Source organism: Oncorhynchus keta, chromosome 4 (genome assembly GCF_023373465.1).
Source record: "Oncorhynchus keta strain PuntledgeMale-10-30-2019 chromosome 4, Oket_V2, whole genome shotgun sequence".
NCBI classification, from domain to species: Eukaryota; Metazoa; Chordata; class Actinopteri; order Salmoniformes; family Salmonidae; genus Oncorhynchus; species Oncorhynchus keta.
The window spans coordinates 22,198,568-22,211,777 of record NC_068424.1 but is presented as its reverse complement, the minus strand read 5'-3'; the positions used below and the strand labels follow the sequence as shown (position 1 = coordinate 22,211,777).

General features: G+C 39.8%; 1 protein-coding gene across 2 annotated transcripts in view; it reads left to right on the top strand.

The window, feature by feature from the left end:
- The first annotated feature begins 393 nt into the window (after positions 1-393).
- Positions 394-13,210, top strand: part of LOC118370858 (rho GTPase-activating protein 18-like) — a 44,212-nt gene continuing 31,395 nt past the window's right edge. The window contains exon 1 of one of the 2 annotated variants that reach the window (XM_035756052.2): positions 394-670. In XM_035756052.2, coding sequence (XP_035611945.1) covers positions 549-670 — 122 coding nt within the window. In that variant the 5' untranslated portion in view covers positions 394-548. Of the gene's footprint in view, positions 671-3,020; positions 3,340-13,210 lie in introns of those variants that run through there. The other variant, XM_035756086.2, reaches the window with a different exon arrangement.

The window sequence follows — 13,210 nt, the reverse complement described above, 5'->3', positions numbered from 1 at the left end:
TCCCACTATGTGAACTCAGGGGAGACCATAGCAGCACAATGACAGATGAGGTGGTGGTTCTATAATCTCTCAACTGACTGAATGTCAACAAAGCAACTGCACATGTAAAACATTTATGAAAAGGGGTCAGAAAGATACCCGGGGGCATACAAAATCTCCACTGACCTTTCAAATCCTGTCACTTAATGAAATATATATTTATTCAGCTATATGGAAAGTAACTAGAACAATACACAAGAAGTTGAAACACGAGCTAAAATAAACACGTGTACTAATGTTGACATTTGCCCATAGGCTTATCTCATTTACATATGGAAGCGAAACGTTTTATGCAAATAAGCTGATTGGCTGTGCGGCATGATAGCGCCATACGCTCGACCCAGTGGTGTCGGATTTCACCGTGATCTGGCGAGAGAGTGGCAGCGGTGGATCGCTTTATTTATTTTCTGTAAAGAGTAGCGTAGCGAGTGCCCAATGCGAAGTACACTAAACCCCGCCGGTTACAATAGCCAGGCGCCTACTTTGGTATGACACTTTGACAGTCAGCGATGGAAATCATAGACACGGGCAGTGTGATTTTAACAGCTTACCATTCATACGCACCGTCCAGGATACATTTGGTGGATGAGGGCTGTGCGACTCCGCTGTCTCCAAGACACTCTCCTTGCAGGTAACTGGCACGCCACCTAATCTTTGTTGTTGAAAAAAAAACTACAGGAGAAATTAACTAGATGTATATGAGCTGTTTAACAACTACCATGGTGTTAGTATCCATATTCTTTGATGTAGCTTTTAAACAAATAGGACTGGGTAAGGTGCTCTGTGAGCGTGGGAAAAAAATTGGGTCTCTGCAGTCAGTTTACTGCCTCTCTACTTGCAGTGATGATGAGTAGCCTAGCCTAGCCTAGATCTATCCAAAAAGCTTTAAAGATGTTAATGCATTTATGGAATTGTTGCATTGGTTTCTACTGCAATGTCTTGTTTCTGTACACAACCACCATATATATATATGGGATTGTAACATCTCGGGCATAGTTCTGACACCCTCAGGACCTGAAGTGCTTTTCAAGGGTATCAAACAAACATGTGCTAATAAGAAGACACTCTATTTGATGCAATAAGAAGACACTCTATTTGATGCAATAAGAAGCCACTCTATTTGATGCAATAAGAAGACACTCTATTGGATGCAATAAGAAGACACTATTGGATGCAATAAGAAGACTCTATTGGATGCGATAAGAAGACACACTATTGGATGCAATAAGAAGACACTATTGGATGCAATAAGAAGACACTCTATTGGATGCAATAAGAAGACTCTATTGGATGCAATAAGAAGACACTATTGGATGCAATAAGAAGACACTCTATTGGATGCAATAAGAAGACACTATTGGATGCAATAAGAAGACTCTATTGGATGCGATAAGAAGACACACTATTGGATGCAATAAGAAGACACTATTGGATGCAATAAGAAGACACTCTATTGGATGCAATAAGAAGACTCTATTGGATGCAATAAGAAGACACTATTGGATGCAATAAGAAGACACTATTGGATGCAATAAGAAGACACTCTATTGGATGCAATAAGAAGACACTCTATTGGATGCAATAAGAAGACACTCTATTAGATGCAATAAGAAGACACATGCAGGATGATGTTACTTGCTGGCACTGATTTTTGAAGTCAGTTTGACATTGTAGGTTCTGATGGGTATAGGCCAGGGTTTGGGTATGGTTACCTGACCTCAAATCAACTATTTGAACAGCAGGATATCTAAAACTGTTCCGTCCTTCCCTTGATTTGGTGCCTCGGGGGTATTTAGAGACTTGACTAATTGTTGAAACTTCCATCTACATAGTCTGCAATTCAATAACTTTACAAAAAAGGAAGGCTGTACAACATACCATTAAAAAACCCTGTATAATTATGTATCCTGAATATTTAATCAAAGGAGACTGACAACATTGTTTAGATGGAAGGGGGGGAAGTATACCTCACTTTCAGGTCAGTCCGACAAGACACTCACTTTGCAGACATGCACTTGGCAGTCGGCCCACAGAGCACAAGGTGGCATTTAAAAGTGCTTATGTCTGAGTACGACCATTGAACATAACAACCGTAATTATGTGTATTAAATCATTACAACTAGCCATTTTCATAGACACACATAAAGAAAAGGAATAGCAAATTGTTCAGGTTTCAGTGGTGGATTTAACACGCCAATAGTTTATGATTGCTGTGGAGCAGCTTACTAATTAGGGCACAAAAAAATCAGCGTTTCTTATGAACGAGTTCAGGAGTCCCTCCCTGTTTCAATCCATTTTCTTCTGTTTGTTGCCTAATGAATACGACCGTGGATTGTTTGGACTGCAAACTGACTTAACCTAGCTGTGTGTATGTTAAAGTTGGCTGTATTTTACGTCATTGGCAGAGCTACATTCATTTGGCATTGAACTGGAATATTTATTGATGGACTGCTCTGTGTCTGTTATGGTGTTTGGAGTTGGAAAGTAACCACTGTACTGTAAATGTAGTCTTCAGACAACTTTCATGGTCTCTCTGGCTCTTTCCCCATTCTAACTATGAATTAATTACATAAACTGTGTGTGTGTGTGTGTAAATATTAGACCGGAAGATTAAATATTACTTGTACTTATATACATTTTATTGAACCTAAATCAGACCATGAGCCAGGAAAATGAACTCGCGCACATCATTGACTAGATGTTCTGTTATTTGAACACTTTCTTTAGAATTCACTCTATTTCCAAGGATCTGTGTGAGAGCTGTTGACTTGTACGGTGGTGGGTACAATACACGATGTCTGTGCTGACAGTATGTTCCATTTGCTGCCCCACCTGAACAACTCAAGAACATCTAATCTCCCAGCATGGCCAGTTTGCCCAGATGCTTGCTTTGTTTGGCCACTTGTCCCCAGTGTGCGTGCGCATGTGTGCCTGTGTGTCATCGGGGGGTGATGATAGTGATGTCAGCCCCGAGCTACCCAGGGTCAGGCACCGATAAAGGAGCCAGCCTCGTCTTGTGTGGCATGACAAAAAGTTGGCGCACCCACATCCATTAGGTCTGAAAATATTTACATTATCCGAGACACATTTGGTGTTTACCCTTAGATATTTTGAGGTCCTTAGATTTGTCAAATCGGTCTTGCTTTTTTGGTGTGAAAGATTATCTGTTTTTCTGTGGGTATTATGGCGGATATTGTCAAAATATTTTGGGGTGATCATATCTGATGGCGGTTGTGTGTTGATAAGACAAAAACTGCTACCTGTTTTCACATGGAACTATGCTTTGGCTACCAGTACAAGGTTAGATACATATTAAGGGCATGGTGGTTCTTTGTCTCTCTGCTGTTTATACAACTGTATCAGAACAGACACTAGGCAATCTCTTATGTTCATTTTGTATGTATCTACTGTATGTACTGCATACTGTATGTAATGCAACTATCAGAGGAATTATTTTTTACGACAACCATTAGTCATTATCAAATCAAATCAAATCAAATTGTATTTGTCACATACACATGGTTAGCAGATGTTAATGCGAGTGTAGCGAAATGCTTGTGCTTCTAGTTCCGACAATGCAGTAATAACCAACGAGTAATCTAGCTAACAATTCCAAAACTACTACCTTATACACATAAGTGTAAAGGGATAAAGAATATGTACATAAAGATATATGAATGAGTGATGGTACAGAGCGGCATAGGCAAGCTGCAGTAGATATCAAGTAGTATCAAGTACAGTATATACATATGAGATGAGTATGTAAACAAAGTTGCATAGTTTAAAGTGGCTAGTGATACATGTATTACATAAAGATGCAGTAGATGATATAGAATACAGTATACATATGAGATAAATAATGTAGGGTATGTAAACATTATATTAAGTAGCATTGTTTAAAGTGGCTAGTGATACATTTTACATCAATTCCCATTATTAAAGTGGCTGGAGTTGAGTCAGTGTGTTGGCAGCAGCCACTCAAAGTTAGTGGTGGCTGTTTAACAGCCTGATGGCCTTGAGATAGAAGCTGTTTTTCAGTCTCTCGGTCCCAGCTTTGATGCACCTGTACTGACCTCGCCTTCTGGACGATAGCGGGGTGAACAGGCAGTGGCTCGGGTGGTTGTTGACCTTGATGATCTTAATGGCCTTCCTGTGACATCGGGTGGTGTAGGTGTCCTGGAGGGCAGGTAGTTTGCCCCCGGTGATGCGTTGTGCAGACCTCACTACCCTCTGGAGAGCCTTACGGTTGTGGGCGGAGCAGTTGCCGTACCAGGCGGTGATACAGCCCGATAGGATGCTCTCGATTGTGCATCTGTAGAAGTTTGTGAGTGCTTTTGGTGACAAGCCAAATTTCTTCAGCCTCCTGAGGTTGAAGAAGCGCTGCTGCGCCTTCTTCACGATGCTGTCTGTGTGGGTGGACCAATTCAGTTTGTCTGTGATGTGTATGCAGAGGAACTTAAAACTTACTAACCTCTCCACTACTGTTCCATCGATATGGATAGGGGGGTGTTCCCTCTGCTGTTTCCTGAAGTCCACAATCATCTCCTTAGTTTTGTTGACGTTGAGTGTGAGGTTATTTTCCTGACACCACACTCCGAGGGCCCTCACCTCCTCCCTGTAGGCCGCCTCGTCGTTGTTGGTAATCAAGCCTACCACTGTTGTGTCGTCCGCAAACTTATGAGTGATTCTGTATGAAACCAGGACAAAAAAATAAGTATCTCTGCTACTTTTTAAAGTTTTGATCCAATTTGTACACATTACCAACAGAGTGAATGGGAAAATAGATTCAAAATGTTCGCCCTCTGTTGGTGATTTGCTAAATGTGGCATGATACAAGTAAAAAGTGGGCTGTGATGGGTTACATAGCCTATTGTGCCAATTTCTCTGTATAAAATGGGTCATCATTTTAAAACTAGCAAATATCCCACTCTGGAACTTTTACATGGCTGTAGAGTATATTATGTTACGTATATTATGTTCTCTATATATATATATTTTTTTTTTTCAAGAATTAATGAAAAAATATTTTATTTTAAAATTGTACATGCATACATACATACATACATACATACATACATACATACATACATACATACATACATACATATACACACACACACAAGTATGTGGACACAATTTCAAATGAATGGATTTGGCTATTTCTATGGCTTTTCATGGCCGAGCAGCCGCACACAAGGCTAAGATCACCATGCGCAATGCCAAGCGTCGGCTGGAATGGTGTAAAGCTCCCTGACATAGAACTCTGGAGCAATGGAGATGTGTTCTCTGGAGTGATGAATCACACTTCACCAACTGGCAGTCCGACTAACGAATCTGGGTCTGGAGGATGCCAGGAGAACGCTACCTGACCCAATGCAAAGTGTCAACTGTAAAGTTTGGTGGAGGAGGAATAATGGCTGTTTTTCATGGTTTGGGCTCGGCCCCTTAGTTCCAGCATACAATCACATTCTAGACGATTCTGTGCTTCCAATTTTGTGGCAACAGTTTAGGGAAGGCCCTTTCCTGTTACAGCATGACAATGCCCCCGTGCACAAAGCGAGGTCCATACAGAAATGGTTTGTCGAGATTGGTGTGGAAGACCTTGACTGGTCTGCACAGAGCCCTGACCTCAACCCCATCGAACACCTTTGGGATTAATTGGAACGCTGACTGCGAGCCAGTCCAAATCGCACAACATCTGTGCCCGACCTCACTAAATATCTTGTGGCTGATTGGAAGCAAGTCCCCGCAGCAATGTTCCAACATCTAGTGGAAAGCCTTCGCAGAAGAGGGGAGGCTGTTATAGCAGCAAAGTGGGGACCAACTCCATATTAATGATCTTGGTATAAGATTTTCAACCAGCGGGTGTCCACATACTTTTGAGAGAGCGAGAGATGTAGCACCTACAAATGAAACATTATGGAGTCTTAGAAAGGCCAACATGTCATAAATATGCCAACTTTGATTCAGTATTTAGGCTTTTAGATGCAAATGTCAACAAACCTTCAAAGGACCATTCTATGGATAAAATGTAGTGAATAATAAAAAATAATTGTCCCGGTTTTGTATACAACCACTCCTATGCCATTATCATCATGCCATTATAGTCATGCCATTCAAATTGGATTACTATTCATCTCAAGATTTGAGAAATAACTTTTAAGCAAGCAGAGTCTGTCTAAGAACAGAAGACTGTCTGGAATCAAGTTTGCCATATTACACCAGGACAATTCATCAAAACATCATTGACACTCACTGCTATAGCTGTTATAGTTGTATTTCATCCAGTCCACTGAAGCCAGTGCTTTTGGGAGGGGGTTCGTCTATTTTTAGGAGAGCTCAGTTTTCACTCTTGACTGCTTTATTAGCCCACTTCATGAACCATTTGATTTATAGTCTCAAATTAATCTCCCTATCTAACACTGTCTGAAGTGGCACAGAAGGTAACGATTGTTGGCCACGTAAATCAAAGGCTATTTATTGTACAGGACACAGCTGGTCATACCACCACGACTGATGATGTGATAAAATAGAAAAGTGGTAAAAAATAATTTTACTCATTGGATCAGATAAAACAGAGGAGTGTGCTGCTATACACTGAGATTGTGTGTGTCTCACTTCCAGGTAACATAATTCCCACATGCTAAAGGCTGGAGATGTTTGTGTGTGTAGGTCTGTGTACCTTTTTGATGTGTGTGCTGACGTTCGTTTCAGCACCGGCACGTGGGTAGGGGCATTTGGGTCACCGGCAGGATTACTTTCAAAGCTTATTCCCATAGAGTTGTGTGTGACACACAATGGTAACCTCTGGTACTCGGGTGTCTCCCTATGAATGTGCCTATTGTAGCCGGTGAAAGACAAGCTCTCCGCTCTCAACCGCCTTTGTGATAATTAGTGGTATTGATGGCTGCAGGGTGTGCTATTGGGACTTCAGAGCTGTTTTCTCACACACACACACACACACACACACACACACACACACACACACACACACACACACACACACACACACACACACACACACACACACACACCTGACATCTGTGGACATCCATATTGGGTGGCTATTTTTGGTGTTTTGATGACTTTTGGGGGGGGATGACTGTTTTGGCCTTTTGAACGACTGTGTTCTGGTTTTGGATGACTGTATTTGGATAACGTTTAGATGACTGTATTTAGCTTTTTGGATGACTTTCCTATTTTTGGGTTATGCACATTCAATGACTGACTTTGTCAATAAACTCTTTAATCGAAAAGCCATCCTGGCGCCAATCTATTTACAGTTGAAGTCGGAAGTTTACATACACTTAGGTTGGACTCATTAAAACTTGTTTTTCAACCACTCCACACATTTCTTGTTAACCAACTATAGTTTTGGAAAGTCAGTTAGGACAAGTCAGTAAGGACATCTACTTTGTACAAGACACAAGTAATTTTTCCAACAATTTGTTTACAGACAGATTATTTCACTTAATTCACTGTATCAAAATGCCAGTGGGTCAGAAGTTTACATACACTAAGTTGACTGTGCCTTTAAACAGCGTGGAAAATTTCAGAACATGGTGTCATGGCTTTAGAAGCTTCTGATAGGCTAATTGACATCATTTGAGTCAATTGGAGGTGTGGATGTATTTCAAGGCCTACCTTCAAACTCAGTGCCTCTTTGCTTGACAAAATGGGAAAATCAAAAGAAATCAGCCAAGACCTCCGAAAACAGTTGTAGACCCCCATGGGAGCAATTTCCAAACGCCTGAAGGTACCACGTTCATCTGTACAAACAACAGTACGGAAGTATAAACACCATGGGATCACGCAGCCGTCATACCGCTCAGGAAGGAGATGCGTTCTGTCTCTTAGAGATGAACGTACTTTGGTGCGAAAAGTGCAAATCAATCCCAGAACAACAGCAAAGGACCTTGTGAAGATGCTAGAGGAAACGGGTACAAAAGTATCTATATCCAGCTCAGCAAGGAAGAAGCACCTGCTCCAAAACCGCCATAAAATAGCCAGACTACGATTTGCAACTGCACATGGGGACAAAGATCATACTTTTTGGAGAAATGGCCTCTGGTCTGATGAAACAAAAATAGAACTGTTTGGCCATAATGACCATCGTTATGTTTGGAGGAAAAAAGGGGATGCTTGCAAGCCGAAGAACACCATCCCAACCGTGAAGCACGGGGGTGGCAGCATCATGTTGTGGGTGTGCTTTGCTGCAGGCTGGACTGGTGCACTTCACAAAATAGATGTTATCATGAGGATAGAAAATTATGTGGATATACAGTGCCTTGCGAAAGTATTCGGCCCCCTTGAACTTTGCGGCCTTTTGCCACATTTCAGGCTTCAAACATAAAGATATAAAACTGTATTTTTTTGTGAAGAATCAACAACAAGTGGGACACAATCATGAAGTTGAACGACATTTATTGGATATTTCAAACTTTTTTAACAAATCAAAAACTGAAAAATTGGGCGTGCAAAATTATTCAGCCCCTTTACTTTCAGTGCAGCAAACTCTCTCCAGAAGTTCAGTGAGGATCTCTGAATGATCCAATGTTGACCTAAATGACTAATGATGATAAATACAATCCACCTGTGTGTAATCAAGTCTCCGTATAAATGCACACCAAACATGTGGAAGAAGGTGCTCTGGTCAGATGAAACCAAAATTGAACTTTTTGGCAACAATGCAAAACGTTATGTTTGGCGTAAAAGCAACACAGCTCATCACCCTGAACACATCATCCCCACTGTCAAACATGGTGGTGGCAGCATCATGGTTTGGGCCTGCTTTTCTTCAGAAGGGACAGGGAAGATGGTTAAAATTGATGGGAAGATGGATGGAGCCAAATACAGGACCATTCTGGAAGAAAACCTGATGGAGTCTGCAAAAGACCTGAGACTGGGACGGAGATTTGTCTTCCAACAAGACAATGATCCAAAACATAAAGCAAAATCTACAATGGAATGGTTCAAAAATAAACATATCCAGGTGTTAGAATGGCCAAGTCAAAGTCCAGACCTGAATCCAATCGAGAATCTGTGGAAAGAACTGAAAACTGCTGTTCACAAATGCTCTCCATCCAACCTCACTGAGCTCGAGCTGTTTTGCAAGGAGGAATGGGAAAAGATTTCAGTCTCTCGATGTGCAAAACTGATAGAGACATACCCCAAGCGACTTACAGCTGTAATCGCAGCAAAATGTGGCGCTACAAAGTATTAACTTAAGGGGGCTGAATAATTTTGCACGTCAATCTTTCAGTTTTTGATTTGTTAAAAAAGTTTGAAATATCCAATAAATGTCGTTCCACTTCATGATTGTGTCCCACTTGTTGTTGATTCTTCACAAAAAAATACAGTTTTATATCTTTATGTTTGAAGCCTGAAATGTCGCAAAGTTCAAGGGGGCCGAATACTTTCGCAAGGCACTGTATTAAAGCAACATCTCAAGACATCAGTCAGGAAGTTACAGCTTAGTCGCAAATGGGTCTTCCAAATGGATAATGACCCCAAGCATACTTCCAAAGTTGTGGCAAAATGGCTTAAGGACAACAAAGTCAAGGTATTGGAGTGGCCATCACAACGCCTTGACCTCAATCCTATTGAACATTTGTGGGCAGAACTGAAAAAGCGTGTGCGAGCAAGGAGACCTACAAACCTGCCTCAGTTACACCAGCTCTGTCAGGAGGAATGGGCCAAAATTCGCCCAACCTATTGTGGGAAGCTTGTGGAAGGCTACCCAAAACGTTTGACCCAAGTTAAACAATTTAAAGGCAATGCTACCAAATACTAATTGAGTATATGTAAACTTCTGAAAGAAATAAAAGCTGAAATAAATCATTCTCTCTCCTATTATTCTGACATTTCACATTCTTAAAATAAAGTGGTGATCCTAACTGACCTAAGACAGGGAATTTTAACTAGGATTAAATGTCAGGAATTGTGAAACACCTTAGCCAAATACATTTAAACTCAGTTTATGTAAACTTCCAACTTAAACTGTATGTCCTATACTTCAACAAACGTGTCAGTTGTCGATGGTAGCTTTTCTGTGAAACACTTCCCATTTCAACGTAGGGAAATTCCACGGTGACAGAGTGATGTTGAGATGAACTTGTTTCACTTTAAAATGTATGCCAAACAAAATATTTGATTGCTAAGTTTAACAAACCATACATCCATATGCAGAAGTCTTCTTTTAACAATTGCCACATTATTGGACTAAAACACACTTGAGGAACAGTGCAGATGCTAAGTTTAGTAACAGAATGACAGTCAAATCTCTCTTAGTTTGTGACCATGTTTTCAAAGATAATGTTAAATATCTATTCTGAATTAAGATTCGAAGAAAGATTGTGGTGTCAGCTTTGATATGAAAAATATCTTTCTGTTATGTTTCTGTTTCTTACTACAGTAAGTGAAGTATGTTTTGTCCATATAAATTACATCAAATTGATCAGAAATACAGTGTAGACAAAGTCATTTACAACATGAACAATTGGAGCTGGAAACGGCAGATTTTTTATGGAATATCTACAAGGCGTACAAAGGCCCATTTATCAGCAACCAACACTCCTGTGTTCCAATGGCACATTGTGTTAGCTAATCCAGTTTAACATTTTAAAAAGGTTAATTGATCATGAGAAAATCCTTTTGCAATTATGTTAGCACAGCTGAAAACTGTTGTGCTGATTTAAAGAAGCAATAAAACTGGCCTTCTTTAGACTAGTTGAGTATCTGGAGCATCAGCATTTGATTGATTCTATACTTTGTTTGACATGATTCTATACTTTGTTTGACATGATTCTACGACCTGTAATATAACTTTTTTGACTTTTCGTCTGACCTTTCGGCTGGACTTGCACGTGTTTTTTAAAATTTACCAAACGCCCTAACAAAACGAGCTATTTGGACATAAATTATGAACTTTATCGAACAAATCAAACATTTATTGTCGAACTGGGATTCCTAGGAGTGCATTCTGATGAAGATCATCAAAGGTAAGTGAATATTTATAATGTTATTTCTGACTTTCTTGAAAGTCTTTCTAACTATTTCTGACAATATGGTGGATATCTTTTTGGCTTGTTTGGTCTCTGAGCGCCGTAATCAGATTATTGCATGGTATGCTTTTTCCGTAAAGTTTTTTTAAAATCTGACACAGCGGTTGCATTAAATAGATGTTTATCTAAAGTTCCATGTATAATAGTTGTATCTTTTATCAATGTTTATTATGAGTATTTATATAAATTGATGTGGCTCTTCAAAATCACTGCATGTTTTGGAACTACTGAACATAACACGCCAATGTACAATGAGATTTTGGGATATAAATATACACTTTATCAAACATACATGTATTATGTAACATGAAGTCCTATGAGTGTCATCTGATGAAGATCATCAAAGGTTAGTGATTCATTTTATCTATATTTCTGCTTTTTGTGACTCCTCTCTTTGGCTGGAAAAATGGCTGGGTTTTTCTGTGACTTGGTGGTGACATAAGATAATCGTTTGTGGTGCTTTTGCTGTAAAGCCTTTTTAGAAATCCGACACTGTTGCTGGATTAATGAGAATTGTATCTTTAAAATGGTGTAAAATAATTGTATGCTTGAGGAATTTTAATTATAAGAAAAAAAATGTTTTAAAATGTATTTGTCGCCCTGCACCTGCAATGCAGGTGTAGAAGTACGGTGGCTAGGAAAAACTCCCTAGAAAGGCCAAAACCTAGGAAGAAACCTAGAGAGGAACCAGGCTATGTGGGGTGGCCACTCCTCTTCTGGCTGTGCCGGGTGGAGATTATAACAGAACATGGCCAAGATGTTCAAATGTTCATAAATGACCAGCATGGTCGAATAATAGTAAGGCAGAACAGTTGAAACTGGAGCAGCAGCATGGCCAGGTGGACTGGGTATGTGGGGTGGCGGCAAAGGGGGACCAACTGCAAAATAATGCCCATGATTTTGGAATGAGGTGTTCGACGAGCAGGTGTGCGACTCTGGATTTTTTTAGCTTACAGTTTATTCACTGTTAGTCAGAACCTCTACACTAAATAATTTTCTCTGGGTGTTCGCCAGCTCATGCTTTGTTTGACGAGCAGTCATGTAGTGTACTTCAGGGAATTGTCTGATGCCCTCCCAGCTCCCCTGTCCCAATCCCTCAGAATCCATCTCCAATAACCACCATTAGCTCTTAAAGGAAAACTCCTCCCAAAATTATATTTTTGTATTTATTTCATTAGTCCATTGTTGACATGGTTCGAAAATGTTTTGCTTGTCAACAATCCAAGTTTTTAAGATATGTAACTTTCAAAGTACAGAAATCATCCCCATATATACTGGCAAACAAGAAATAATTGTGACCTCCTCTCCTAATTTGGCCAGAACTCTTATTCATTTTACAGCAGGTTTGCATGTCATAAAAACGTATAGAACTACATAGTATATAAATTCTTACTTCCCTCTTTCCCAAGCCAACATAAACAAAATTGTTATCAGTAACTAGTAATTAATTGGTAGGTTTACATTTACTTGTTAATTACGTGAATTTTCATAATCTGACCCTCATTAGGGAGAGAAATAAAAAGAAAAATACATTTAAATGTGTGTTTTTGGTAGTAGAATAACAAGATGAGACTTCTTACAGAAGGCACATCATTTCTGCAAAACTAAATATACATGTTGATATTATTTTTCAAGGGCCTTCAACATAATTGTCTTCAAATATTTTTAAAACCATAAGACTTTTTCTAGTAGATGTTTAAGCCCCATTTTCCATGTATGTGACCAGAAATCTAAGCCTTTGCTTAGCCCCATTTTAGGATGGTTGAGTTCCTTCATTTCTAGAAAAGTTTGGTCATACGCCCATCCTTAAAAACATAGGTGCTGGACTAATAAAGAACACTAGTATAGAACATTGCTTGCACACTGTTAAAGCTCCCAATTCACCGCAGTATGTGGGCCTTCTTGTTCTATACGGAGTTCATTTCCCAAAAATATAGACTCTTAGTTTTCATTTGACATTCGATATGCTCCTATAAACTTCATGTTGGTGCGCATAGATCATTTAACATGGAAATGACCTGTTGTGTTACGGCGTGTTTTTAATTCAGGCAAAGTGACGTGGAACTACAGTGATAAGCCTGAGGAAGTTGTTCTTCTGCCTGACTAAA